This window comes from Monopterus albus, unplaced genomic scaffold (assembly GCF_001952655.1).
Source record: "Monopterus albus unplaced genomic scaffold, M_albus_1.0 scaffold332.1, whole genome shotgun sequence".
In the NCBI taxonomy this organism is placed as follows: Eukaryota; Metazoa; Chordata; class Actinopteri; order Synbranchiformes; family Synbranchidae; genus Monopterus; species Monopterus albus.
Genome location: NW_018128212.1, coordinates 24,030 through 49,621, shown reverse-complemented (window position 1 = coordinate 49,621; position 25,592 = coordinate 24,030). Strand labels below are relative to the sequence as shown.

General features: G+C 41.3%; 1 protein-coding gene across 1 annotated transcript in view; it reads left to right on the top strand.

Annotated features, from left to right (window-relative positions):
- Positions 1–25,592, top strand: part of LOC109974400 (protein FAM65A-like) — a 53,978-nt gene that overhangs the window by 19,782 nt on the left and 8,604 nt on the right. The window contains exons 6-15 of the mRNA XM_020624579.1: positions 2,671–2,734; positions 3,811–3,854; positions 6,558–6,683; positions 6,940–7,088; positions 8,795–8,927; positions 12,267–12,392; positions 17,182–17,354; positions 17,550–18,270; positions 20,028–20,164; positions 22,900–23,020. Of these exons, the coding sequence (XP_020480235.1) occupies positions 2,671–2,734; positions 3,811–3,854; positions 6,558–6,683; positions 6,940–7,088; positions 8,795–8,927; positions 12,267–12,392; positions 17,182–17,354; positions 17,550–18,270; positions 20,028–20,164; positions 22,900–23,020 (1,794 nt within the window). The remainder of the gene's footprint in view (positions 1–2,670; positions 2,735–3,810; positions 3,855–6,557; positions 6,684–6,939; positions 7,089–8,794; positions 8,928–12,266; positions 12,393–17,181; positions 17,355–17,549; positions 18,271–20,027; positions 20,165–22,899; positions 23,021–25,592) is intronic.

Here is a 25,592-nt window from a genome sequence, read left to right as displayed (position 1 = left end):
CCAGCCTGCGATATTACGCAGGTAAAAGAAGGCAGTTCTAGAGACTCGGTTTATGTGTGATTTAAAGGGCATATCTGGGTCAAAATGACTAAGGTTCCTCACAGCAGTACTGGAGGCGAGAGCTATGTCATCTAAAGTAACTATATGGTTAGACAAAACATTTCTAAGGTTTGCAGGCCCAAGTACAATAACTTCAGTTTTGTTAAGATGCTGTGATCAGTGGTGTCAAAAGCAGCACTGAGATCTAAGAGGACAAGTATGGTGACAAGTCCTTTGTCTGAGGCTAGGAGAAGATCATTGGTGACTCTCACCAGTGTAGTTTCTGTACTATGAATAACTCTAAAACCTGATTGAAAATCCTGAAACAAATCATTCTTGTGTCACATAACTGCTTTGCAACAGCTTTTTCTAGAATTTTAGAAATAAACGGGAGATTGGATATTGGTCTATAGTTGGCTAGGATACCTGCATCATGCGTAGGATTTTTGAGTAGAGGTTTAATTACTGCAACTTTAAAAGCCTGTGGAACATAACCTGTTAATAGAGAGAGCTTAATCAGATCTACTATGGATGTGTTGATTTGGGGAAAGACGTCTTGATGAGCAAATCATTCCCTTCAAAGGCCTTCTCTCCATCAAACAATACATACCAAAAAAAGCCCAAACCCTGGGGAATGAAAGTATGGGTGAGGGCAGGGACCTCAGGCTATATGTACAGATTTGAAGTGTACCAGGGCTCTGCAAGACGTGAACGCGTCAGTTGGTTGGGAATGGCTGGAGATGTAGTGATGCGCCTTTGTGATGACATAAAGCACAAAAACCACAAGGTCTTTTTTGACAACTACTTTTGCAGCATTCCACTCATTGAGGCCTTGAAAGACTGTGGCATCTATGGCACAGGTACATGCAGAGCAAATAGGCTGAAGGGAGCAAATCAGAAACTCAAGAGTGAACAGCAACTGAAAGAAGAGGGCAGAGGGGCTTGCTCTGTTGTCAGTGATAATGCAAACATCACTGTCACACGTTGGCTCAACAGTTCAGTCATCCACATGACCTCGTCCTGTGCTGGCCAGTCCCCTGAAGATGTGGCCGAGAGATGGGCCAAGAAGGAAAAAAACGATGCTCAGGGTCCAAAGACCCTTTTCTGTGGCCCATTACAATCAACACATGGGTGGGGTTGATCTCGTTGACCAATGTGTGGCAATGTATCCCCACAGACATAGGAACAAGCGGTGATACATCCGAATTTTTTATTATTTTTGGATGCCTGGCACCTCTACCTGATGTCTGGATTGGAAAAGATGAATCTTCTCCTCTTCAAAGCTTCTGTAGCCCATGCATTAATAAATGCTGGCTCCCTCCACCAAAGCCGAAGAGGAAGATCCAGTGCAACCCCACCTCCAGTGAAGCGCAGAGCAGTCACTAAAGTACCCCATGAGGTCAGGTTTGGCACAGGAAATCACTGGCCCAAACTCACCGAGGTGAAAAATGCAAGAGGTGAAAAATGCAAACCGATGCCACGATGCTGCATGCACTCGAAAGACCAAATACATCTGCATGCAATGTTGTGTGCCACTGTGCCCTGGATGCTTTGTCAACTTTCATACAACCTATGTTTGATGAACTGACATGCAGAGCATATTACAGAAGTGTTCAGAGATGCATATATGTCTGTTCTTGTTGCTGAAAACATATTAATGCTAGTATAATGACATGGTAATACCAGTCCTGCATCCATAAAGAAGTATGGAGACTCAGAATAATGTTCTTCTTGTTGGAGATATTTTAAAACCTAGACTTAGCTTAGGTATAAGCTTCACATTTGTGAGCGGTTTGTTTTCCTATTCAGGCCTAAACAATAGGCCAATGAGATGTTCACATTTGTGAAAATGTTTTTCAAAGCATAAAAAAAATAATTGTTCATGGATTTGCCATAAAACACAATTTAATTCATTTTTACATTAAGTTCATACTGTTTTATGTTGAGTGCTCAGGCACATGTAGTCCACTGGAATGGGCATGTGTGTAACTATCTGAAACAAATCACATTTTTGAAAAAAGTGAATATTTGTTTTTTTCATGCCCTAATAAAAATAGAAACACTAAAGAAAAAATTTTTTGACTCAGGCTTTCATAACTCACATCTCAGAAAATCTTGGAACAAATGTCTAAACTAGTATTACAGACTGGCCACATATTCTCAATCCAAGTGGTAACTTTATAACCTGAAAACGTCAAAATGTCAAAACGGCTTTAAGTCTGGCTCAAAATCTTTGCCATCAAGCTCTCACTCAGTTGTCGCTGCATAGAGCAGATCTTTCCCCAGCTGTGCATGTGCTCAGCAGCCCAGCCATACACATTGGTCACAAGGAGGCTCATATACAGTCAGCAGCCTTCCCAGCACTCACAATGATGAATAATCTTTTAAAATATTCCTGTATCCAAATTATGATATGGATCAACAGTAACATCTAATCAATTGTGCCATGAGCCATACCCTACCTCTCCAAAAGATATCATCAAAATCTGTTTATTACATTTTGAGTTATACTTTTAACAAATAAACAATCAAAAGCATAACCCCTTGGTGGTGGCAACTACAGGAGTATTGTTAAGATTGGTTGTGTAGAAAGGAATAAATCAAAGTCTCCCACTCTGATCTTCTCTGTAGAACATGTGTGTGTTAGAGAGCGAGTTGGAGAACCAGCTGGGGGAGTTCCACATTAAGATGAAAGGTAAGCATGAAACATTGCTGGCAAATTTACACTTTCTCCTTTCTTCTTCTTGGTTCTTGTTTTGACCCAAAATAAGGGTAACAATAACACCTGCTCAGGCCACCACCTCTCACAATCACAGGTGCATTTGTAGTTTTTTTTATAAGCACTGGGCTGAAAGCACGAGATCAGGAACCCAGATGCATTTTAATGGCCACACCACCTGAAAATTAACCCTGTTGGAATTTATTATGAATCATTTATTGTGCCCACAGTCCAAAGACATGCAGCTTAGGTTGACTGGAGACTCTAAATTGCCTGTACAGTAGGAGTGTGTGTGGTTGTTTGTCTACGTATCACGGTGGACACCGCCTCTCACCCAGTGTCAGCTGGGATTCGCTCCAGCCCCCGTGACCCTATTCAAGAATAAGCAATATAGATAATAGATGGTATTTTATATCAATTTATATTTAGATAAGACTTTCCAACTACAAAAAGTTTTTATACTTTTTTTTGGTTTTGCATTTTTATGTAATATGTTGCCATCCCTGGTAGGCTAGTGGTTAAGGCGCAGCGCTCTCGCCGTGGCACCCCGGGTTTGAATCCAGGTTGCATCAAGAAGGGCATCCAGCGTAAAACACGTGCCAAATGTCAACATGCGAGTCGTCAGTGTGACAGTTCACTGTGGCGACCCCTAAACGGGAAAAGGCAACAGTGACTTTCTTTCTTATTTTTATATAATATGTCAAATCCTAGGCTTCTGTGTCCTTGTAAAAAAAATAAGTGACATCAATTTGGCACACACATTCTTGTGACTTACCATATCAAATGTGATAAAAGGCGCATAGTAAGTGTTTTATTAGTAGTTTCCCAAAATTAGGCAGGAACACCCTTTATGTGCTCCAGTATTTTCATACAAACTTTGGTGCAGATCACACTGTATCAGTACAAGGACCTGAGTATATCTGTCTGCAGGGCTAATTACCTTTGAATTTTATCCTACTATTCATTTTATTGTGTGTTGTAATATCACAATTAATCTGGTGCTGCATTCATGAGGAGCTGATGGGCTACATTTGTTTTTATTTGTCTTTCAGGTCTGGCTGGATTTGCTAGATTGTGCTCTGGTGACCACTATGAGGTTAGTCCGCTTCTCTCTCTCAAAATCTACTTGATCATTTTAGGATTTTTTTAAATATTTTTTGTGAATTTCTTAAACACTAAACCTAATTCTCAAAACAAAACTATCAACTGCCAAAATGGAAGTTGCAAACATAACTGTGGATGTAACGGATGACTGCGAGTGGCAGTAAACTAAGTAGATATGTCTCCTTATGCTCTGCGCAGGTTGAAATCTAATGTAGACAAAGTTGTGTGCATGACAGTGTAAGCTACGTGCACATCCCAACTATAAATCTGACATGGTAGACTGCCTTTGGCCTCTTGGAATCTTTTCAGCCCCAAAGTTGTGAGTGACCAGCATGGCTGGCAGTCATCCAGAAATTCACAGAACCATAGTTAACTTTGTAAACTCAATTCAGTTCCATTCCTCCCTGACTTCCAGTGGTTTTAAACAAAGTGGATGACTTATGTCAGCAATGTCAAGAGGAATGGACACTCACCTACTGGTCAGCCATAGAAGCCAATGGGAGGATGGCTGATGCCAGTGTAGACTCCAGTGTCACACTGAGGCAAGAAAACCTGTAAAAAGTGCATGGCACCACTCAGGACGCTGCAGCACAGATCTCTGATCACGGTACTTCCCTCATTGCTGCCCAGGACATGGCGGTCCTCCAGGTGAAATGGGAAATGACATCTCCAAGGACAGGTTTACCAACGGCTTCATAAACCTGCTTAATAGCCTCAACCACCCAGTGGGAGAGCATTTAGACAGTGCCTGCTCCTTATCTTTTCCACTGCAACAGATAAACAACTCTTCTGAGCATCTAAAACTTTGTGTTGCATTCATGTACAGTCATAGTGCTCAAACAGGATGCAACATGTTGGCCCGTTCTTGCACCTCCCAATGAAACAGAGGAGGACAGTATGTGTCCTCTGGGCTGGCCCAGCACAAAGATTTGATACTGAGGCTGAACGGGGCCCAAGGACCAACAGTGTTGGAACCCTATTGTTTTCTCTCAGTTTTGTATTATTATTATCATTAGTGGTTATCATTACCACCAAAAGAGGTTGTGGAGACCAAAATGTGTGAGTGCAAAGATCCTATTACCCCTTGTCTTTGAGTTTCTACCTTTGTTCACAAAATTCTGCAGATCTGAGCTCATCAGACTTTGAGTAGTGTATCAGAGTTCCTGTTGGCACCATAGCAGAAAACTAAGCTGTACAGCATCAACCTACTAAATGGTCTCAGACTAGCTTCATTCTGCCTGCATCTTATACTGTAAAATTTGACCAGTGTTTGTCCTGGATGCCAATTTTTAAAAAAGTTATTCATGTAACAACAGTCACTGCTGCTGCCTCAGTGTTTAAGGATGATAATGGTGCAAATGCTAACTGGATGGCAGAGCCATGGGACCAAACTTATGTAGTTAGTGGAGGGAGACAGAGGTGAGGGAGGTAACAGTCACTCAGAACCCCAGCAGGCTGTGCTGAAAACAAAGCCTGACTTTAGCCTTTGCCCTCACAGCTTTTACAGATGTAGGCATTCAAAGTGTCATCCTTTGTCATCGTATTTTGTTTGCGGTGTCCTGATGGTGGCTTCACACTGTTGCCTGATTCTGCTGTGCAAGACCGACATACTGCTTTGACACTAGGGTTTTCTCTTGGCCATCGACGTTTGTTTTTACTGACTGCTGTGGCTGTTTTCATTGGCTGACAAAAAATAAAATAACAACTAACGGACCTCTCGACTAATGTCTTGATTAGTCAACTTTCAGGGGCAGCCCTAAATTATGCAGTAAATTTAGGGCTGGAGCTCCATGTCCTGCACTGTTTTCCTTTTTTTGATGTAGTGCAAACTGAATGTGAACTATAATAAAGGAAATATCTTTGATTCAGCTCTGTAGGCATTATTAGTTGCTGTCCTGTGCATCTGCATTATGTTTTTACAGTACTCAGTTTGTGGATTTTCACTTGGATGCTATCCCCATTGATCAAAAGTTAGATTTGTCTGTGGTCCCTACACTTCCCAACAGCAGAGCAGAATGGGTTCTATAATTACAGTTTTTCACAGTTACTAAGACACATTCCTTGAAGCCTTCCATCCTTTTCTTGAAGCTGTAAACACAAAACTCATTTTTCAAACTAGGTTCACAAAACCTCTGACTCTTCTTGCAAAATCAAATGTTTGCAGATCATATACAAAGTCATTTGTGGTAAGTTGGCTCTCAGCGGCCAGGCATGTAGGAGACAAACTCGAACAAGATCTCAGGTTTTCTCAAATCAGTCCTTTATTTTGAACAAGTGCCAGCAAAGCACACATGCCAAACAAAATGCTCCAATGGGCTAAACAATTTAAAACCCCCCAGCCACAACTTCGTGCCCCTGGTACTCCAAATGGAGTTTCATGTCTCTGGTATTACACTGTGTGGGAACAGAAATTTTTCTAAGTCCCAATATTGAGTACCAGGACCACAGGTCATTAATTTTTCTTAGTCCCAAACAGGACAACATCTCCAGCCAGGCTCTTATCATCTCTGGGCCCTCACACTGACCCCCCCAACCCACCCCCACCCCAAGTGACATTTTGATTCTTTATTGCCACCTCATGATTGATTGTGTTTTGCACCATTGTAGTTATAGTAGAAGTGGTGGCCCTCACAAAGAAGTCACAGAACGTGGGCCATACAAAGGCATAAAGACGTGTATGTGTGTGTGTTTTCAGATTGTTATGAAGTATGGTCGGCAGCGTTGGAAGCTCCGAGGCCGAATAGAGATCAATGCTAAACAGGTGTGGGACAGTGAAGAGGCGGTGTTTCTTCCGCTCATCAATGAGTTTCTCTCTGTAAAGGTTCGTCCCTCCCAGTACTATTTTTTCAAATACTTTGGTTTTTATTTATATTTGTTCTGATTATTCAATGAAAACATTCTGATCTAGGGTACTGCTCCTAATGAAACTAAATTGTCCATGGGTGCTTCATGTTGTCCATTGTGTCTTGTTCTGGTGGATATGAAGAAAAGACAACTGTAGGCACACTGATCAAAAATACGAGAGGAATTAATTTATTAGTATGTTCTGACTAATGTGGTTTTCTGTGGTCTCCTAGGTGACAGAGCTGAAGAGCTTAGCCAGTCACATAGTTGTTGGAAGTGTTTCCTGTGAGACTAAGGACCTGTTTGCTGCACAACCTCAGACAGTTGCTGTGGATATTAATGACCTCGGGACTATTAAGCTGAGCCTTGAATTCATCTGGAAGTAAGTTTTGCCAGCCATGCTGTCTGTATATTACAAATTATTTTGATTTGAGCAAGTACTGTAAGTCAGTCCTCTGGACCTATTTTGGTTTTAGACCACAGGTTGCATGGCAGGAAAGTGCTGAACATGTCTGGCTAAGGTAGCGACAATGTGAGGCAACACCACAATTTTCTTCCAGCATTAAAAGAACACAACACAGTCTCCACCTGTCCCTTATAACACAGGATCATCTATTTCAATAAATAAAATGCTCCTTATAACTGTTGGATCAATACAGTCAAAACACTCTGCCTGTATTGGATTAATATGGGTTGGAGTTTGTCATTTTAATGCTTAAATTTATTGTCCACAGTGGTGAACACATTGTAATAGTAAGTAAAAGTAAACCAGTTTAGAAAAGTTGTGCGATCAGAGGGATTATTTCAGGCCCTGTCATCTTTACACAGCGGCTGATATTTATGGGATAAAAAAAATAAGAGAAAACACATTTTCGAGCGGATGGATGGAGCGAGTGGATTTTTAATTTTCTTCATACTCCCCCCAGTCAAAACTGAGAACCTTCTTGGATGAGAGGTGAAATATTTTCAAGAACTTCAAGCAAGTCCAGTTGCCAACTGTTTTTAATGTCTCTTGAGAGTGTACTCCTGTAGGGGTAGTCGGTATAGTTACTACCACAATGGTACAATTTTCAAAATAACATAAGCTGGCCAAAAATAGCAATTTAAAGGGGTTTTGATAGAAGTGTTTTAAAATAACCTCTGTAGTGTGTCCAACAGGCATGTAATGTGTATTTTTGACTTGTGTGGGGTGTCTGATTTTGACCTGGAAATTAAATGGCTGTATTGATGCGTGTTATTTTGACAATGTGCATGTAGTTTTGAGAGAATGGTTTTATTTCAGAAAATGTCTCAGAATCTGGAAAACTTGTAATGTGATGTAATGTTAACAGAACATCACACACAGTGTTTCCTGTGAACCAAGAGGTTTGGTGTAGTGGCAATGTCCCCTGGTAGGTGGGGGTGTTCTCTGAACTCTGTCTTCCATCCCTAATCCATGTTCTCTCTATTGAGGTGAACAAACTCTTAATAATTGGCTATACGCTGGTTATTTTCACTAATGCTTTCACAAGACTCTGATCCTGATGAGCTGCAAGGACAACAGACAGTAAAAGTCTTCACCAGGCTGACTGACAGCAGAAATGTGCTGGGCAACAGTAGTTTTCATATAGGCCTTGTGCATGTAATCATAACAGATACCAGTAAAAACAGAAAATAACTGGGGACTTGGGTGATTTGAACAGCAGTCGGTGGCCATTATGCTACACTCAGTGTGCCACAGAAAATAGATCTGAATCATAAAACTGGTGATGTTAGGCCGTGCACGGCTCATGCATGTCAGGGAGACATTTCATAGAATGGAGTTCTATCTGTTGTGTGAAAAATGCATCCAAAAACACACTCCGTCTGAATTTGCCTTAACTGCACCTGTGTATGTGACTCACTGTGTTGTATTACGGCTTCCTGAGCAAGTCCGTGACGCTCTTGATTGAACAGTTGGATTGATTTTATTTTGCCATGGCGACAAAGATTTTGCCATGTTTGGGCACCACTCAGAAGTGTTACTAGTGAAAGCACTGCTTAAATGTTGTATGGAATGTATATTTATTTATTCTCTTCTTTCCTCCTTTTCTTTTTCTTCTATGTCAGTCCATTTGATAAAGATGACCAGGGGTCAGTGGCAAGCTCTGTCAACAAAGCTCCACCTGTCAATAAGAGATTCTCAGCCATCTTCAACCAGAGCCCACCTGACACACCATCTTTACGTGAACAAGCCTTCTATGTGAGTTCTTCTGTATTTTAGTTCTCGCTCTTTTACCTCTGTTCTAATGTTAGACTGTAATTCCTGGTACAGGGTTTGTATGGTCCTGAAAAACCTGAAAAAGTTGTGGAATATGACAATACATTGGGGAAAAAATTAATACAAAAGTTTTGGAAAGGTTGTGGGAATTTGATCAGACCTGTCGCTACATGCAGCCGGGCCACTCGGTTTCAGTGGGCGGGCACAACTGTATTATTATAAACCTTCGTAAACAATGGTTTCAAGCGTGCGTCACAGTAACAGACATAACAGTTTACATCATCCCCTTTGGGCACTAATAAGCAGAGAACTGAAATCCACAAAATTTAAATATGCCACCAGAAATATGTCTAACATTATATGACATATGAGTGTAACTATACTACAGGCACTGCAGATCTGGGACCGTAATTCCACTCGATCAGTTTCTTCTCAGTTAAACTGTCTTACTGTTCCCATCATCTCCTGACATTAGTTCAGGCAGTTGTTAAAATATGTCCAGCACTCAACTGTTATGAATTCCACATAGATACAGTCATGTCAGAAGTGGGAATCCTTTCTGAAGCGACTCTAGCCTGTATACTAAATTACTGAAAACTTGGCCACAGATATGGAGAAATTGTAAGATGTAAAAAAAAAAAAACGTAATAAGATTTAGATCTATTAATTCCCTTTGTTTCTAAAGGACTATGAAAACTCACAGGAATAGTTTCAGAGCCAGGTAAACTTTTCAAATAGCTCAAAAAGGGCTTTCTTTATCAAATTTTCTGCATTAACAATGTTAGGGTGATTTTTATTTTTAGATAGAAATGAATAAAATCACAACAACCCTATATAAAAAACTCTCTAGCCAGAAATCTCAGGTAAATGCAAACTGACTGTGTGGTGGATAAAGCACAGCTCCTCTTTGTCTGCCCTTAATAAGGCACCAACAGTCCACATCAATAAACTATGTAATCCCAGCTGAAATGGAACCATTTGATTAAGAACGGTTTGGGATGGACCAAAGGGTTTTGTCGATCTCAATACTGTCTGTTTTCTTTAAAATCATGTCTTATTATAATCACTCTGTTAGTGAGTCACTTCATGCTCCGAGACCTTTTAAATCTGTGAAGTTATTTTGTTTACTGCTTCCAAGTAGATTTGAGATTATGGACATGTTGCCATGACGAAGAACCAACAAATCCGAGATAACGTGAAATTGTCAACCAAATTATCCGGCTGACTTGTTAATCCATGTATGTTCCAAGACCCAGGACATGTACACTGTATAGTAACGTGAAGATACCCACTGCCAAATCCAGTGGCCTCTCAACCACCACCAAGTAAACAGCCATCTCAGATACTGTATACATGTAGCGTTAACTGCAGAGGTATTGTGGGTGCTTAACAAGTCTAGTGAAGATACTAGACAGCTTTTCCAAGTTAATGCTCCCTGACAGCCAGAAAGCAGGCAAATTTGCATGTGGTGAACACAAATGCTCATATTTATGTACACTTGGACTCCTTACTTTAAGAAACTGACTTTGTCCAAAGTGTCAAAGCAAACAGCATATGTCCTGTTATTTAATGAAAGCCTGAACCACCATTTTACCAGCCAGACATGCACGTCAAGCTATGAGATGGCACAGAGGTGAAAACAAAATGCATCAGCTCAAATTTTATGGGTCATTCAACAGCTCAGAAAATGATGGACCTGCACTCAGAGATTAGAATCCTGAACCTAGTTCAAATCTCAATGGATGGACCAAATGTTAATTGGAAAGTGTTGGAACTACTCCAGAAGGATGTGCAGAAGGACGCTGGGAAGTCTCTTATCAACATCGGCCCATGCGGATTGTAAATGCTACACAATGCCTTCAAAGATGTAAATCTAGCGAGCAGTTGGTTGAACATGGGCTTTTTTTTTCCGCCTGTTTTTTTTAAAATTTACCATTAAGTCGCACTGAGTAGTGGAAATATCACTCCCTTTCAAGTAGCTCTACAGTCAGTAAATACAACTGGTCACAGCGTTTTCCCCCACACGACCACATACAGTCCAACAGTAGTGAAATTAATTCCAACAGGTAGCATAGCACCAACAATAACATCATGGACTATTAATCCGCTCATTAACCAGTAACACATCACATGCAGCAGACACACTGGCCTCAAGCAGTCAAAACAAACAGGTACTGTGCTTCGGAGCAGTCACCACCGCGGGGGGCTTCACTGGCCGGCTGCTTGTAGGTTAGACCTGGTCAGGTAAAACAGTGAGTTCCTGTACAGGAACATTCCCGGACATGCAGTAACCACAGGCCCTGTATTTTTCTCCACATCCTCTGCTCACAGTGCAGCAGTAGGAGGTAAAATATATCCACAAAACCAGGCACAGTTGAAAAATTCCGCCTTTACAACGGCACCGGTTGATGTCAGGCAAGCTCACATGAAATCACAATGGCCTAGAGATTATGACCATTCAAGGAAACCCTTACACTATCACATAATACTTTATTTTGTTAGAAAAGAAGCCTTGTGAGCAAGAGTTTGCCATACTTGTATAAACCAAGTTGCTTCTGCATAGGCCATGTACACCTTATTTTTTTTAGCTTTAGGTCACGTCTGAGATGATAATTAGAAAATTCATCCAATTTGAAAAAAGTTAAAAAAAAAAAAAAAAAACAACAGAGGCTTATTTTAGCATATCTTTTCAAACGTATGGCCTGGATGCAGAAGGGAAGTTTTTAGATTTCTCTTTTGTCTCCAGCGTTTTTTAAAATATTGGAAAACCTAATGGAATTGCAGGGTAAAACTCTCCAAATAAGCAATAAGTTCTAAGATTGACTTGAAAAATTGTGAACCTATACTTTAAAGAAATAGCTAAACAATTTTCACTTTGGTTTCACAATCAGTATTAGTCTTACGGTGGTGTGGACTTGTTTTTCTGTACTCATGGGGATGGAGTACCATACTAGCTTCATGGAGTTTGGTGTCACTTGTGGGAAGTGGAGGCTGGCCACATCTCATCACAGAGACCAAAGCCAAAACTCACCAAATGTATTCCGCAGCATGCACTGCATGTCAAGCTACTCTATTTAAATAACATGTGAATGGATAAACAGTTGTTTAGTTTCAGAAAATGTTCCAGCATATATATTGTATATTCCTCTAGAGTGACTTGCCTCCTGAAACAACCTTTTGTATCTGGACGACACTATTGTGGTATTGTCATTAGGCATCAGAATGTGTGCACCTCTTCTTAATCAAAGTTCTATGTATTTTCACCACATCCAACTCCTTTGTCATCAGTCCAACCTTTAAAGCACAGTTTCTCTCTTTTAGAACATGCTCCGCCAGCACGAGGAGTTAGAGAATAGAACAGCATGGTCTAATTCATCTGAATCTTCTGATGACTCGTCTAGTCCTCGGCTGAATGTAGGAGGGCTACGCACCTCTGCAACTCATAAGGTAACATACAACCAACACTGTATGTTATTTATAATCAGTATTCTCCTGATGCTGCAATCATCATTTTATCATTCTGTCACTTTCTTCTTATAACATAGAACCTAGGATTTAAATGGTTCAAAATAAATGTTGAACATGTAAATTATGGTTTTAAAACTGAAAACTATGATTCAGACATTTAGAAATAACATTTTAATGTCAGAACATTTTGCTCAGTTCTTCTCAGTGTTTCTGAAATCTGCTTTCAGTTTTGAAAACATGCAAACATTCAACACTGTCCTCTCAGAGACTGAACACTTGCATTGTAACCTTAGTTCTTTGAGTGAAGAGATTATTTTACCATTCTCTCACATATTCCATATGTATGGGAAAGAGCTCCCTGTGGTCACGGTACATGGATATTTCTTTTGAGTCTAAGTGGGATATTTACTAAACCTGTTGCAAATTACCATCAGGTGTAGAACATATTGCAGCTCCACAAATTTCTTTTATTTAGCAGCATATTTACAAACACTGATGATGTAAATGAGCCCAGACACACCTGTGTTAATTGGAATACACTTCTGCTTCTGCTGCCTGAAGACTGCTGCACATGTGTGGACTGAGAGGAAGTCTCAAAGAGAGTCGAAGTTTACAGAATATAGAAGGTAGGTTGTATGGTGTAAAAGAAATCGTATAATTGTAAGAAAGATTAAGACTTGATCACACTTACCTTCCCTCTGAACCTACGGAGTAGGTTGCTTACTCTCACTGGATTCAGGCTGACAAAAGAGAGTGCAGGCAGCTTTGAGCATTGCCAGCATAAGATTCCTTACTCCTTGGTCCAATCATCAGTTATACTCAATCTCTGTTCCCTAGCTCTGTGATTTGATTCTGCCTGAATAGGAATCCATATTGTATGAGACCAAATGCACAAATTCCTGTGGTGCCCCATTCTTCTATTTTTCCACCACAAAACTGCACTGTGACTCCTTAGTAAAGATAAATTTCAGTTTAGTACCACAAAATGAGAGGCAAAACCATAGTAAATATCCCCTTAAGAATTTTCAGGCTTCACCTCATGGGTTACATATAAAGTACTTATGCTGTCATGGAATCACTGATAGATTGTTGCACATATAATGTCTTAACTCAGAGAACTTTACAATGTAATCACATGCTCTTGTTGTTGCTACTGGCCACAATCTATAATGCTGAAAAAGTGCAAACATGACAAAACACACATGCACACATATAAAACAAACACACACAAACCAAGTCTTACCCTCAAAAAAGTGTTTCAGAAAGTGAGGACCTGCCAAAATGTCCTCACTTTCCAAAAATGTCTTCCCTCGGCAGCAAAAAATAAAGGTACACACAGAGGTATTACCCTCACCACATACAGTATGTAACATAAATGCGTAGAGGTTTGCATGGTGAGCACTCTGAAAATGTGTCATTTTATATATTCTTCATAGAAAATGAGCAAAGGCAGGTGAGTTTGAAAAAACAATCACATCATTGTTTCTTAGTAAGCAATGAAAACAGGTCCCACAGACCTGAACTGTCAGGATTCTGGCTAGGGGAGGACCCAAATGCAGACATGAACTTTTGCTTGACAATAATCTCAGGTTTAATCAGAACAGTCATCGGAAACCAAAAGGCTAAAATACATAGAACCCCCAACTCAAAACTTAAACTGACTTAGTGTAACACAAAGGCTCATAACAAAATACTAAAACCTACAGTCTGGGAGCAATTCAAATAAATCTAGAACTCCAGTAGTGAGACTAACAAACTATTGGAAATAATAAAAGTAACAAACCAAATACCTGAGGGGATAAGACTCTAAGTCCATTAAACGTTAAAAAAAAACCATCAATGAGGAACAGGCAAGAGAAACAGAAGCAAACAAAATGGTGTGACGTTCAGACCTAATGGATGGGGACCGAGTCCATGTGGAGGACATGGGAATTGGCAGGAGAGTCTCTGGCCAGAGTGAAGCTGAGGCAGGTGAAATGATGTGGAACAACAGGAAATGCTTTCAAAATAAAAGTACAGAACAGGAAGTAGGCCCAAACCATGACAGTACCCCTCCAAGGATGGCTGCCAGACATACCAAAACAAACCACATGTTACGGTGGGGTCCCTCACCACGTGGTGAGAGAGAATAAGGACTCAAAGTGCAACCTCAGTTGCTAGTAAATATGTCTCTTTATTGCAATATACAGAAATGATAAGTGGACAAAGTCAGTGGGTTAGGCGTGGTCCAAACCAGTGTTGAGCTGTGGAGGCTGAGAAGACCGGGACAGGCAGGTGAGCAGGAAGACAAGCAGTAGGAACCAGGAGGATCACGGGACCAGGTGAGTAGACAGGAGAATGGCAGGAATCAGAGGACGGGAAGATGAGTAGACAGCCGAGCAGCAGGAACCAGGAGGATCAGTGGACCAGGATGACAGGTGAGTAGACAGGCGAGCAGCAGGAACCAGGATGACAGGTGAGTAGACAGGTGAGCAGCAGGAACCAGGATGACAGGTGAGTAGACAGGTGAACAGCAGTGACCAGAGAATGGGAAGGTGAGCTGACAGCAGGTGAGATAACAGATGAGCAGCAGGAACAAGGAGGATCGCCAACTTATGTGGCCGCATCAAAACATAAAACAGATTCCAACTTGTGTGGCCACATCAAAAAAAAAAAAAAAATCTCACCGTTAGCATCACCGTTACAGTGACAATGATCTGGTGAAGATGGAGCGTCTGCCAGCGCGTTAAGTAGGTTCCCCTTAATCAGTGGGGATGAGCCTCAGCTGTGCACCACACCCAGTGAGCTGCTGATAGAGGTGATGCGCCTCAGCTGTGTTGCCAAGCCTGCATGACGAGAGGATGGAGATAGAAAGGGGAAGAGAGGCAGGTCGCACCGAGTGGACTTGACATCACCTCAAGTCCAAGGGTGGCAGGGGATCAGGAGGAGGGCAACAAAAACAGAAATAATGACAGTCAAAAAAGTCCACAGTTTAAAGGAATGCCCACCAAAGCAGGCAGAGAGCTGAGACCCCTCTGGAGGATGGCCACAGAGCCGAGCAGGAAGATGGAGCCAAAGGCGAAGGCAGGATCCCCTTGGAGGAAGGCTGGAAGGGCAGACAGGAGGTCAGCATTGGTGGCAGAGCCCCTCAGGAGCATGGACAGGTGGCTGGCATCTGTGGCGAAATCTCTCTGCACTGAGTGGAACCGGCAAGGTTAGGACCACCTAAGGGGCTTTGGCTGAGGCAGTGATGATCCAACTCTGTTGCATCTGTCATGACCCACAGGAACAGTCAGGCAACTCCTTGGAACATTGAAGCTGAGGTGGCACCTCTCTTGACCCACTGGAATACAGTGGGAATCTCGGGGACCTGGGACAATGACAAAATTTACATCAGCGGACCGTCATGGACACATGGGATGTGAAAAAGATGAACTGGCCATACCACTGTGTGCGTAAGCTGAAAACTGCAAGCACTACACTCCAGTGGTATTTCGGTGTCTGACAGTCATATTATGTAGTAAAGAAAACTGTTGGAATTAGCCGACGTAGTCTGTATGTGTTAGTTGGCAACTGCAAGCAATATGTTCCAGTGGTTATTTGGTATCTGACCACACCAGGCTATTGATGCAGCAGAGGCAACAAGATGCCAGCTCTCTCCGAGCAAGCTGAACTGTCTTACCTGCTGATAGCCAAGTCTGAGGTCTGTGCTCATCATGGATCCTAACTACATGTTAATCATGAACAAGGACTCACAGCCACATTAACCAGGAGGTGACCACAAAGCGACAGATAGAGGGAGAAAGGAGTCTGGTTCTGTACCGGAAACAAATTCCTTACATAGTTGGCCAAATAAAGGTGATTATCCTTATCCTCACTGTGAGGCCACCAGAGCATGACTGAGCTATCACCACACAAACAAAAAGGGAAATGTCCTTTTAGTCTTTTTGTGTTTTGTGGACAGTTTGTTTGTGGGCTCAGTCAACAATTCAGTTCTGAGTCATCCTTTAGAAAATGTGTTTAATTAATATACAGTGTGTGTTGCTGCTACCCAGGTAGTGTTTGAGTGAAATCTGAATCTTCTTTGTTTCAGAAGGATGCTGCCATGTCAGGTATAATGATAAAGCAGAATGAATTCTCTCATCTATGCTGTGGACATAGAATGTTGGCTTGCCAGGTCTTCATCAAAGGTTGCTTCAAAAATAAATAAAAACAGCCAGAGATTTAGAGTGGTCCAAAAACTAAATCAATCAATACTCAGATCTCTGGAATGATACAACTCCTGGCAAAAAGATAAACACAGATAGCATCTTTACATTTGATAGATTCCACACCACTTGTAGCAGCTCCTGGGATTTCTCAGGAATCATGCAGCATGTCTTGCTTCTTTTTATCTCCTGAAGCATTACGTTCTCTTTCAAACACGCAGTAACAATTGCTAATGCAGCACGTTACAGGTGTGCCCTCTTTTTACTGTAGCATGAACAGCAGGTTTAACTCATCATCTCAGTTTATTGTGTATTACAGTGTGTTGCTGTGAGTACAAATCAAACAGAATACCACAGCTCCTCAAATGGTGATTTTCATTGATGTTTTGGGGGCAGATCTATGTATTACCTTTGCAGTAATTTACCTATATTTTATAGATGCTAATACCCAGTATCAGACTAACAGTGCCTTTAATCTTTTTGACTTGAACTGACTAGAGGTGTTTCTTTACTATGGTGTTTGTGTGTTGGGTTTGACTCTTCCGTTCACTTAGTGTGTCCATGTGTTTTTCATTTTTCAGTCAGTCGTGATGACACCAGAAATTCAGCCAGTTGTAACAAGAAGTACCTCCTCACAGCCCAACATCTCATTTTGCCTCAGAGACTCTTCCTTCTCAAATCCAGACTTCGCCATCAAAGTCAACGCTATCAGTGAGGTTCCCAACACACAAAAACACCAAGCAGAGAACAACAGGTAGTGTTTGATTTTAGTTTGCAAACCTTTTTTTTAAATATTATATTTTCTAAGAAGTTAAAATATTTTGCAAACCATATTTGCTGAATGGTTACTTGTAACATTCTGACATGAGTATAGGGATAAGTTTGCATGATTGGCATGTAATGTGGTTTATCAATAATTACAATAATTGGTACATGAACTAATTTACAGGGAAGAGGAGAATGAGGCAGTCACTGTGATGACAAAGCCAGACAGTGAGGATGAAGGGAAACAGTCTCCCATTGCAACAGGGAATGGGGCGGTGGCCAACAGTCACACCTCACGCAGCTACTATTTGCGCACTCTGAGCCACATTAGTGAAAGCAGCATTGATGGCACTGTACTGATTGACAGATCAGTCAGTGAATCAAAAGAGGTGATGTCTTTAGCCTCCAGTATTCCCATCAATGACACTAAAATGGCCATACCCAGCAGAACTCCTGATCCACCCAACTCTGCTGCTACAGAGATTAATGTGTCATCAAGGAGACTCTGTGTCATTAAAGGAAACACAATATCTGATGATGTCATAAATCAGCACCAAGCTGGGAAACAACAAGATTCATCCAGCTCTGTCCCCATACCCCTCTCTACACGGACAGAAGAAATGGACCCTAACACTCAAACAAAAATCAACACACACCCAGACCTAGAGTGCAACACACTGCCAGAAAGTGTGGATGGGACATATGTAGCCCAGCGGGTGCCAGTGGTGGGGGAGATGCCAGGTCCAGATGCAGATCGTCTGTCCAAAGAGGGTGATGGTCCAGTGGACAGCAGGCTGGAGGATGCCCTGGGAGCTTTGGTTTCCTCTCTGGATGATTACAGAGGACAGTTTCCTGAGTTACAAATACTAGAACAAGAGCTTAATTTGCTGCAAGCTACATTAAAGGTGAGGAAGGAGCATGAGTGAGAGAATGAGAACATTTTTTAAATCACAGGTGTGTGTCTATAAAGTTGAGTAAGACTCTTGAAGCCCATATTCATGTTAAATGATTCTTTTACCTATCACTGGGCCTGGCAGTGGATATCAGGCCATGCTATCATAAATTTGCAGGGCCCTTTGATATGTAGGTCTATTTTCTAACCTAACCATACTTACATACTTTTAGAGCTGCTTTTAACTTATGCCCTCAACCAAGCAAAGAGTAAATACTGAGAGGCTTGACCCAGCTTTGTATCAACATTGTATTTGCTTGGGCTATGTCAACATGGCAGGGCTCCAGTTTCATATGAATGTGGGAGTTGTATTAGAATGCCATGGCCTGCTTAATAGCCCAGCTGTTAATACCTACCTTATCTAGCTCTATCTATATCAGCCTGCTCAGACCTTTGCTTTGATGTTGATTTTGGAAACCCCTTTTATACAGAGATGATACAGTGAGCTGCCAGTATTTTGAACCTCCTTCAAAGTGGCTTTTTTGATTTAAGCCATTTTACATTGAACTTTAAAAAGCACTCCTGTGCACATTTTACACAGCTGCAGGAATCCCAGTATTGTGTTGAAATACCTTCATCTGAACAAACATGAATATACTAGTAAATAGTAAATGTACATACTTTTTATATTTGTTAATGAAAGAGAAAACTCTTACTACAGATACAGTATGTGATCGCTGGGAAAGCCTGCGCCCACAGGTTAGCCAAGGTAGGTGGTGCGTACGTCTCGGGGTTGACCTGGGACCTCTGCTGCTAGTCACTTTGCCTCAAGCTGCCTGTGTTGTGTTTTGGCTGTCTGCTGTAGGATGAGGGGTTGTTGGAGAGAACTATAACGGTAGAGGGTACCATTGCCTCAGTTATTTATTGAAACCTACACAGTAGCACATAATTTATTTATGTGTATGTATACATTTAGATATAATATAATATATTCATGCAGATACCTATGAAATTATCTGTTCACACAGAGACTATGTCTTTAGTAGGCTATTCACTATGTATAAAACTATGTGGTGGCAGTCATTGCATTACAAAGGTCAGCCCCACCAGACTGTAACTGCTACTTTTTCTGCAAATTTGATTGGACTGCTTGTCATTTGACATGTTTAATAATAATAATAAATAATAATAATAATGTTTAAGGTACTGTAATGACTACAGTCAGATTAGGTGAATGATGACTGAAATCCACATTTATTTGATTAAGCTACCTGACAAAGAAGCTCACAAATTGTTTTTATGAGGCTATTTTTCAAAGAAGCATATTTTTATATGACAGTCCACAACAAGTATATTCTCAAAATGACACAGGAAGTATCAATAAAAACTCTTTCTTTCAACTGTCTTTTAAGGCCATCACTTGGTCTATCCCTAGTTGTCAGCTGCAATACTTACAGTGGTTATTAAGTGCTCTAGTGCTCTATATATATGTACAGTATATCCATATATCCTTATATATGGTTATACTGTAATAACTATATTTTGTGCTTTTTTTAAATCTACAACATGCAGCTGGTGTGTGCTGCTGTGTGGCTGTGCTATCAGTGCTTGAGTTAAGGTTGAACCATCATTGTATCATCTAACTGTGTGTTTTTCTCTTGTGTGATTGTGTGTGAGTATGTGTTCTATTCACTATCCATTGCCTGTATACATGCACGCATGCACTGCAAGCCCCTGCTCTGACTATTCTGTGTATGTATGTGTGTGTAGGTTGGCAGACACAGCCGTTCTCCCAGTGTGGTTAGCCTTACAGTGGAAACAGCTCTGGGCAGCTTTGACTTCCTCAACACATCTGACTGGGAAGAGGAAGAGGATGAAAATGGTGACAAGAGGAGTAGAAATAGCAGGTCAGTGCTGACAAGTGAACTGTGTGGTGAAAACACTTAAGCCCAACCAAATTCTTAGCCTTAACCAATATTGCACATTTAACATCAAATCACACAATAATTGACTTAGGACACATAATATAATATAATAGATAAATTGATATAAAAGCAGAAAACCAGCCATTGTGTTGTGGTATGTTGCTGCCACCTATTGGACTCGTCTGGTATCATCACTGCAGTGCAGACATTGTTTCATTGACAAAACACATATTTGCAGCTGTGTAAATATGTAAGTATGTATGTAAGTATCTGAAGAGTCTTGAAAATCATATGTTTTCATAACTTTCATAACAACGTGTCCTCGATTTCTGTTACTGTGGATCAGGTTCACCTTCAGTTAAGATGTCTTAAGATTAATAAGGCTGGACCCAATGGTATCCATTCTCACACTTTGAAAATACAGTCAGTATGAAAAGTATTCAGACCCCCTTAAGTATTCCACATTTTGTTATGCTTCAGGCTCATTTTAAAGTGGATCACATTAAAACATTTTTGTGTTTTTCATGATCTAAGAACTGTGATGAGTGAGTCGTTTTGGATGCCAAGGTGTTCCACAGAATGCACAGGAGCTTCATTTGTGCCTTCAGCTGTGAAACATGTGATTGATATATATTGTTTGTTTTATAAGGATTTTTGACTTCTATCACAATCAGAAGGACTATCTGTTGATGGTGTTGTAGTCTGTTGTGTAAATGGTGACCAAACAAGTTTCCCCCCTTGGGGATTCATAAAGTTTTTATCTATCCATCTATCTAACTTATCCCCCTGGATTTCTTCCTCTATAGACCCTGATACCTGAAGGTAGAATTTGGCCATTAAGTATAGATCTGATTCCTGTGCTCTTTGTTCCTCTACACCACATTGTATGAATTTGATTGGGACATTATGTGTTTGAACCTTGAGCTACACTTTTTTTTTTTACCAATGGGTAGAAATATTAATGCTTCGTCATCCTTTTAAAAATGTATTTCTATTGTTTAGGAAGGTTTAGTTAGAGTTTTATATTGATACCAACTAAGAGTTTTATTCATTCTGGCTGGATAAGTGAGTCCAGGCCAATACCTGATCTGCTAAAAAAGATACAAATACAATTTGTAATCCAATATATTAGATCATATATATATATCATATATCATCAATAATGACACCTTAATTTCATTTAATTTGACCATTTTAACAGGTGATTCATCTACTTCAAACATCAAAGCAGCCTGGTGTTTAGAAACACTTTTTAATTTGAAAATGGTCAGACATTTAACATTAGCAATCGTTGGTGCAGTCGTTGGTGTAGAGGGAAAACAGCAGCAGGGAGAACACACATCCCAGGGGGGCGCCTGTGCTGATAGTTTGGGTGCTGGATGTGGTTTTCCCCAGCCTCATCTGCTGCTTCCTGTCTGTCAGAAAGCTGGTGATCCACTGACAGGTCAGGGTAGGCACAGTGAGCTGGGTCAGTTTGAAGTGGAGGATGTCTGGGATGATGGTGTTGAATGCCAAGCTGATGTCCGCAAAGAGGGCCCGTGCATAGGTCCCTGGGGAGTGAAGGTTTTGCAGGATGTAATGCAGTGCCATGTTAACTGCATCATCCACTGACCTGGAGTGGGTCCATCAGGGGTCTACAATGCCCTTCAGATAGGCCAACACCAGTCTCTCAAAGGACCTCATAACGACAGATGTCAGGGTGACAGGTCTGTAGTCATTGAGACTGTTGATGGAGGGTTTCTTGGGATGGTCTCCTGTAAGCCAGTGATGTTTTTCAGGCTTCTTGACACAGATGAGGCGTTGTTGGCTAAAACCTGGTCTCTCAGCTTTTCAGACTAGCTCCTCTTTGCTGCTCTGATCTTCCTTGTTAGTGTGCTCTTTGCCTGGCTGTACAGAGTCCTGTCCCCACTTCTGTAAGCCTCCTCATTGACATAACGAAGCCGCTTGAGTCTTACTGTGAACCAGGGCTTGTTGTTGTTGTATTTGCAGAAGGTCTTGGTGGGCACACACACGTCTTCACAAAAGCTGATGTATAATGTCACAGTGTGACTGAGTTCATCCAGGTCTGTAGACACAGCCTCAATTACACTCCAGTCTGTGCAGTCAAAACAGGCCTGTCGCTCTGACTTTGCCTGATCAGTCCATCTCTCCACTGTTTTGATCACAGGCAGAAATTCGCCAGGTGGATAGACAGGAGCGCCGTCCGGGGACCTCTCTGTCGTAACTTAACCAGGGTACCCCTCTCTTTTCCCTCACTTGCATTTCCTTTAGGTCTCATAGAGGGTGCCTGCCCTTCTGACAAAACGTCTACACAGCTTTTTGTTTTTGCATTAACAGAACTCTGAGAAAAGGTGTTTGGAGTGAGCTGTCTAATGTTTAGTAGCTCTTCTCTTGTGAAGATAATTTGGGGTGGGTTGCAGAAGACCGAGAAAACGAGGAAAAACAGCAAGCACATCAGACAGCACATGATCAAGGTAGCCATACATGGCACCATCTTCCTGGAGCATTTATCTATGCAGTGAATCACACTCAAAGCACTTTACACTATTAGGCATTCACACACATGAACACCCATATATTTACACACCAGTGATGTCACTGGGAGCAATTAGGGATTCAATGCTCATTCAATATGTAGTCAGGGATTGAATTGCCAACCCTACAGGGACGACCTGAGTCACAGTTGCCCCTTGAAAATCCCTCTTGTATGTGTGTAGGTCACCACAGACCAGAGGCTTGGACAGCACCCCCTACCCCACATCCCCCCTCACTACAGGGTGCACTGCCCTAGACTCTTCCCTGGTCATCCATTTGAAGAACTGCAGTGCACAGCTTTTGGTAAGAGGCCCACAACATTCTTAGTGTTGTTTCACACACTTGAATCAAATTCTCTGGCCACTTTAATGCACATCTTACCTGTTTTAACACTGTTGCCTTGAATCCAGTCTTTAGTTACAGCAGAGATGATTACTATGCTAATTTAGTTCAGGCATATGCAGCTACATAAAGATGAATAGCTAAGAAAAGGTAGATCACAGAGGAATAAACTAGTGTTTTTAGTTAGAAATATTTATCATTGTTGCAGAGATGATGTTTTGAATTTTACATGACTGTACCTGTTTGGTGTAATGTCCTACAGTATATGACACTATTAGTGTTGGGGAATAGTGAACAACATCTAACTGTCATGATTCGGTTCCGCTGCTTCCTGTCCGGCTTTTATTTTGACATTACTTCCTGTTTTTGTTTCACCTTAGTTTCGGTCTTTTTACGTTCTTCATCACTCACATTAGTTTCACCTGCTTCGTTATTACCTGCACCTGTGTTCACCTCTATTTAGGCAGCGTCCTCCCACAAGGACGCTGCCAGATTGTTCTAGACCCTAGCTCTGACTTTCCCGCATTTACTTCGGTTTTGGTATTTTGTGTTTCTGATCTCGGACTGTTACCTCAGACTATTCTATTCTGCCTCGCCCTCTTGTTACGGATTGCCACGGTGTATGATTATCGGACATTCTCTTTTGGACAACGAACTTTGGATTCCCCTGGATGTACAGTGCCTTGCGAAAGTATTCGGCCCCCTTGAACTTTGCGACCTTTTGCCACATTTCAGGCTTCAAACATAAAGATATAAAACTGTAATTTTTTGTGAAGAATCAACAACAAGTGGGACACAATCATGAAGTGGAACGAAATTTATTGGATATGTCAAACTTTTTTAACAAATAAAAAAACTGAAAAATTGGGCGTGCAAAATTATTCAACCCCCTTAAGTTAATACGTTGTAGCGCCACCTTTTGCTGCGATTACAGCTGTAAGTCACTTGGGGTATGTCTCTATCAGTTTTGCACATCGAGAGACTGAAATTTTTGCCCATGCCTCCTTGCAAAACAGCTCGAGCTCAGTGAGGTTGGATGGAGAGCGTTTGTGAACAGCAGTTGTCAGTTCTTTCCACAGATTCTCGATTGGATTCAGGTCTGGACTTTGACTTGGCCATTCTAACACCTGGATATGTTTAGTTGTGAACCATTCCATTGTAGATTTTGCTTTATGTTTTGGATCATTGTCTTGTTGGAAGACAAATCTCCGTCCCAGTCTCAGGTCTTTTGCAGACTCCATCAGGTTTCCTTCCAGAATGGTCCTGTATTTGGCTCCATCCATCTTCCCATCAATTTTAACCATCTTCCCGGTCCCTGCTGAAGAAAAGCAGGCCCAAAACATGATGCTGCCACCACCATGTTTGACAGTGGGGATGGTGTGTTCAGGGTGATGAGCTGTGTTGCTTTTACGCCAAACATAACGTTTTGCATTGTTGCCAAAAAGTTCGATTTTGGTTTCATCTGACCAGAGCACCTTCTTCCACATGTTTGGTGTGTCTCCCAGGTGGCTTGTGGCAAACTTTAAACGACACTTTTTATGGATATCTTTAAGAAATGGCTTTCTTCTTGCCACTCTTCCATAAAGGCCAGATTTGTGCAGTATACGACTGATTGTTGTCCTATGGACAGAGTCTCCCACCTCAGCTGTAGATCTCTGCAGTTCATCCAGAGTGATCATGGGCCTCTTGGCTGCATCTCTGATCAGTCTTCTCCTTGTATGAGCTGAAAGTTTAGAGGGACGGCCAGGTCTTGGTAGATTTGCAGTGGTCTGATACTCCTTCCATTTCAATATTATCGCTTGCACAGTGCTCCTTGGGATGTTTAAAGCTTGGGAAATCTTTTTGTATCCAAATCCGGCTTTAAACTTCTCCACAACAGTATCTCGGACCTGCCTGGTGTGTTCCTTGTTCTTCATGATGCTCTCTGCGCTTTAAACAGACCTCTGAGACTATCACAGTGCAGGTGCATTTATACGGAGACTTGATTACACACAGGTGGATTCTATTTATCATCATTAGTCATTTAGGTCAACATTGGATCATTCAGAGATCCTCACTGAACTTCTGGAGAGAGTTTGCTGCACTGAAAGTAAAGGGGCTGAATAATTTTGCACGCCCAATTATTCAGTTTTTTATTTGTTAAAAAAGTTTGAAATATCCAATAAATTTCATTCCACTTCATGATTGTGTCCCACTTGTTGTTGATTCTTCACAAAAAATTACAGTTTTATATCTTTATGTTTGAAGCCTGAAATGTGGCAAAAGGTCGCAAAGTTCAAGGGGGCCGAATACTTTCGCAAGGCACTGTAAAAATTACTGCAGGTAGTGCAATGTAGGCCTAACTTCACAAAGGTTTATTCAGCTACTGTACAATGCTGACAAAATACTAAAGTACAGCTAAAGCTTATATATGTAAGGCTCCTGACAAAGGATCTCCCAGTTCTCCCAGGTCATTTTTCACAGAAACACCTTTTTATATTACAGTCCACACCAACAACACAGTAGTTTTGGAAAATAACTAAGTACATTTACT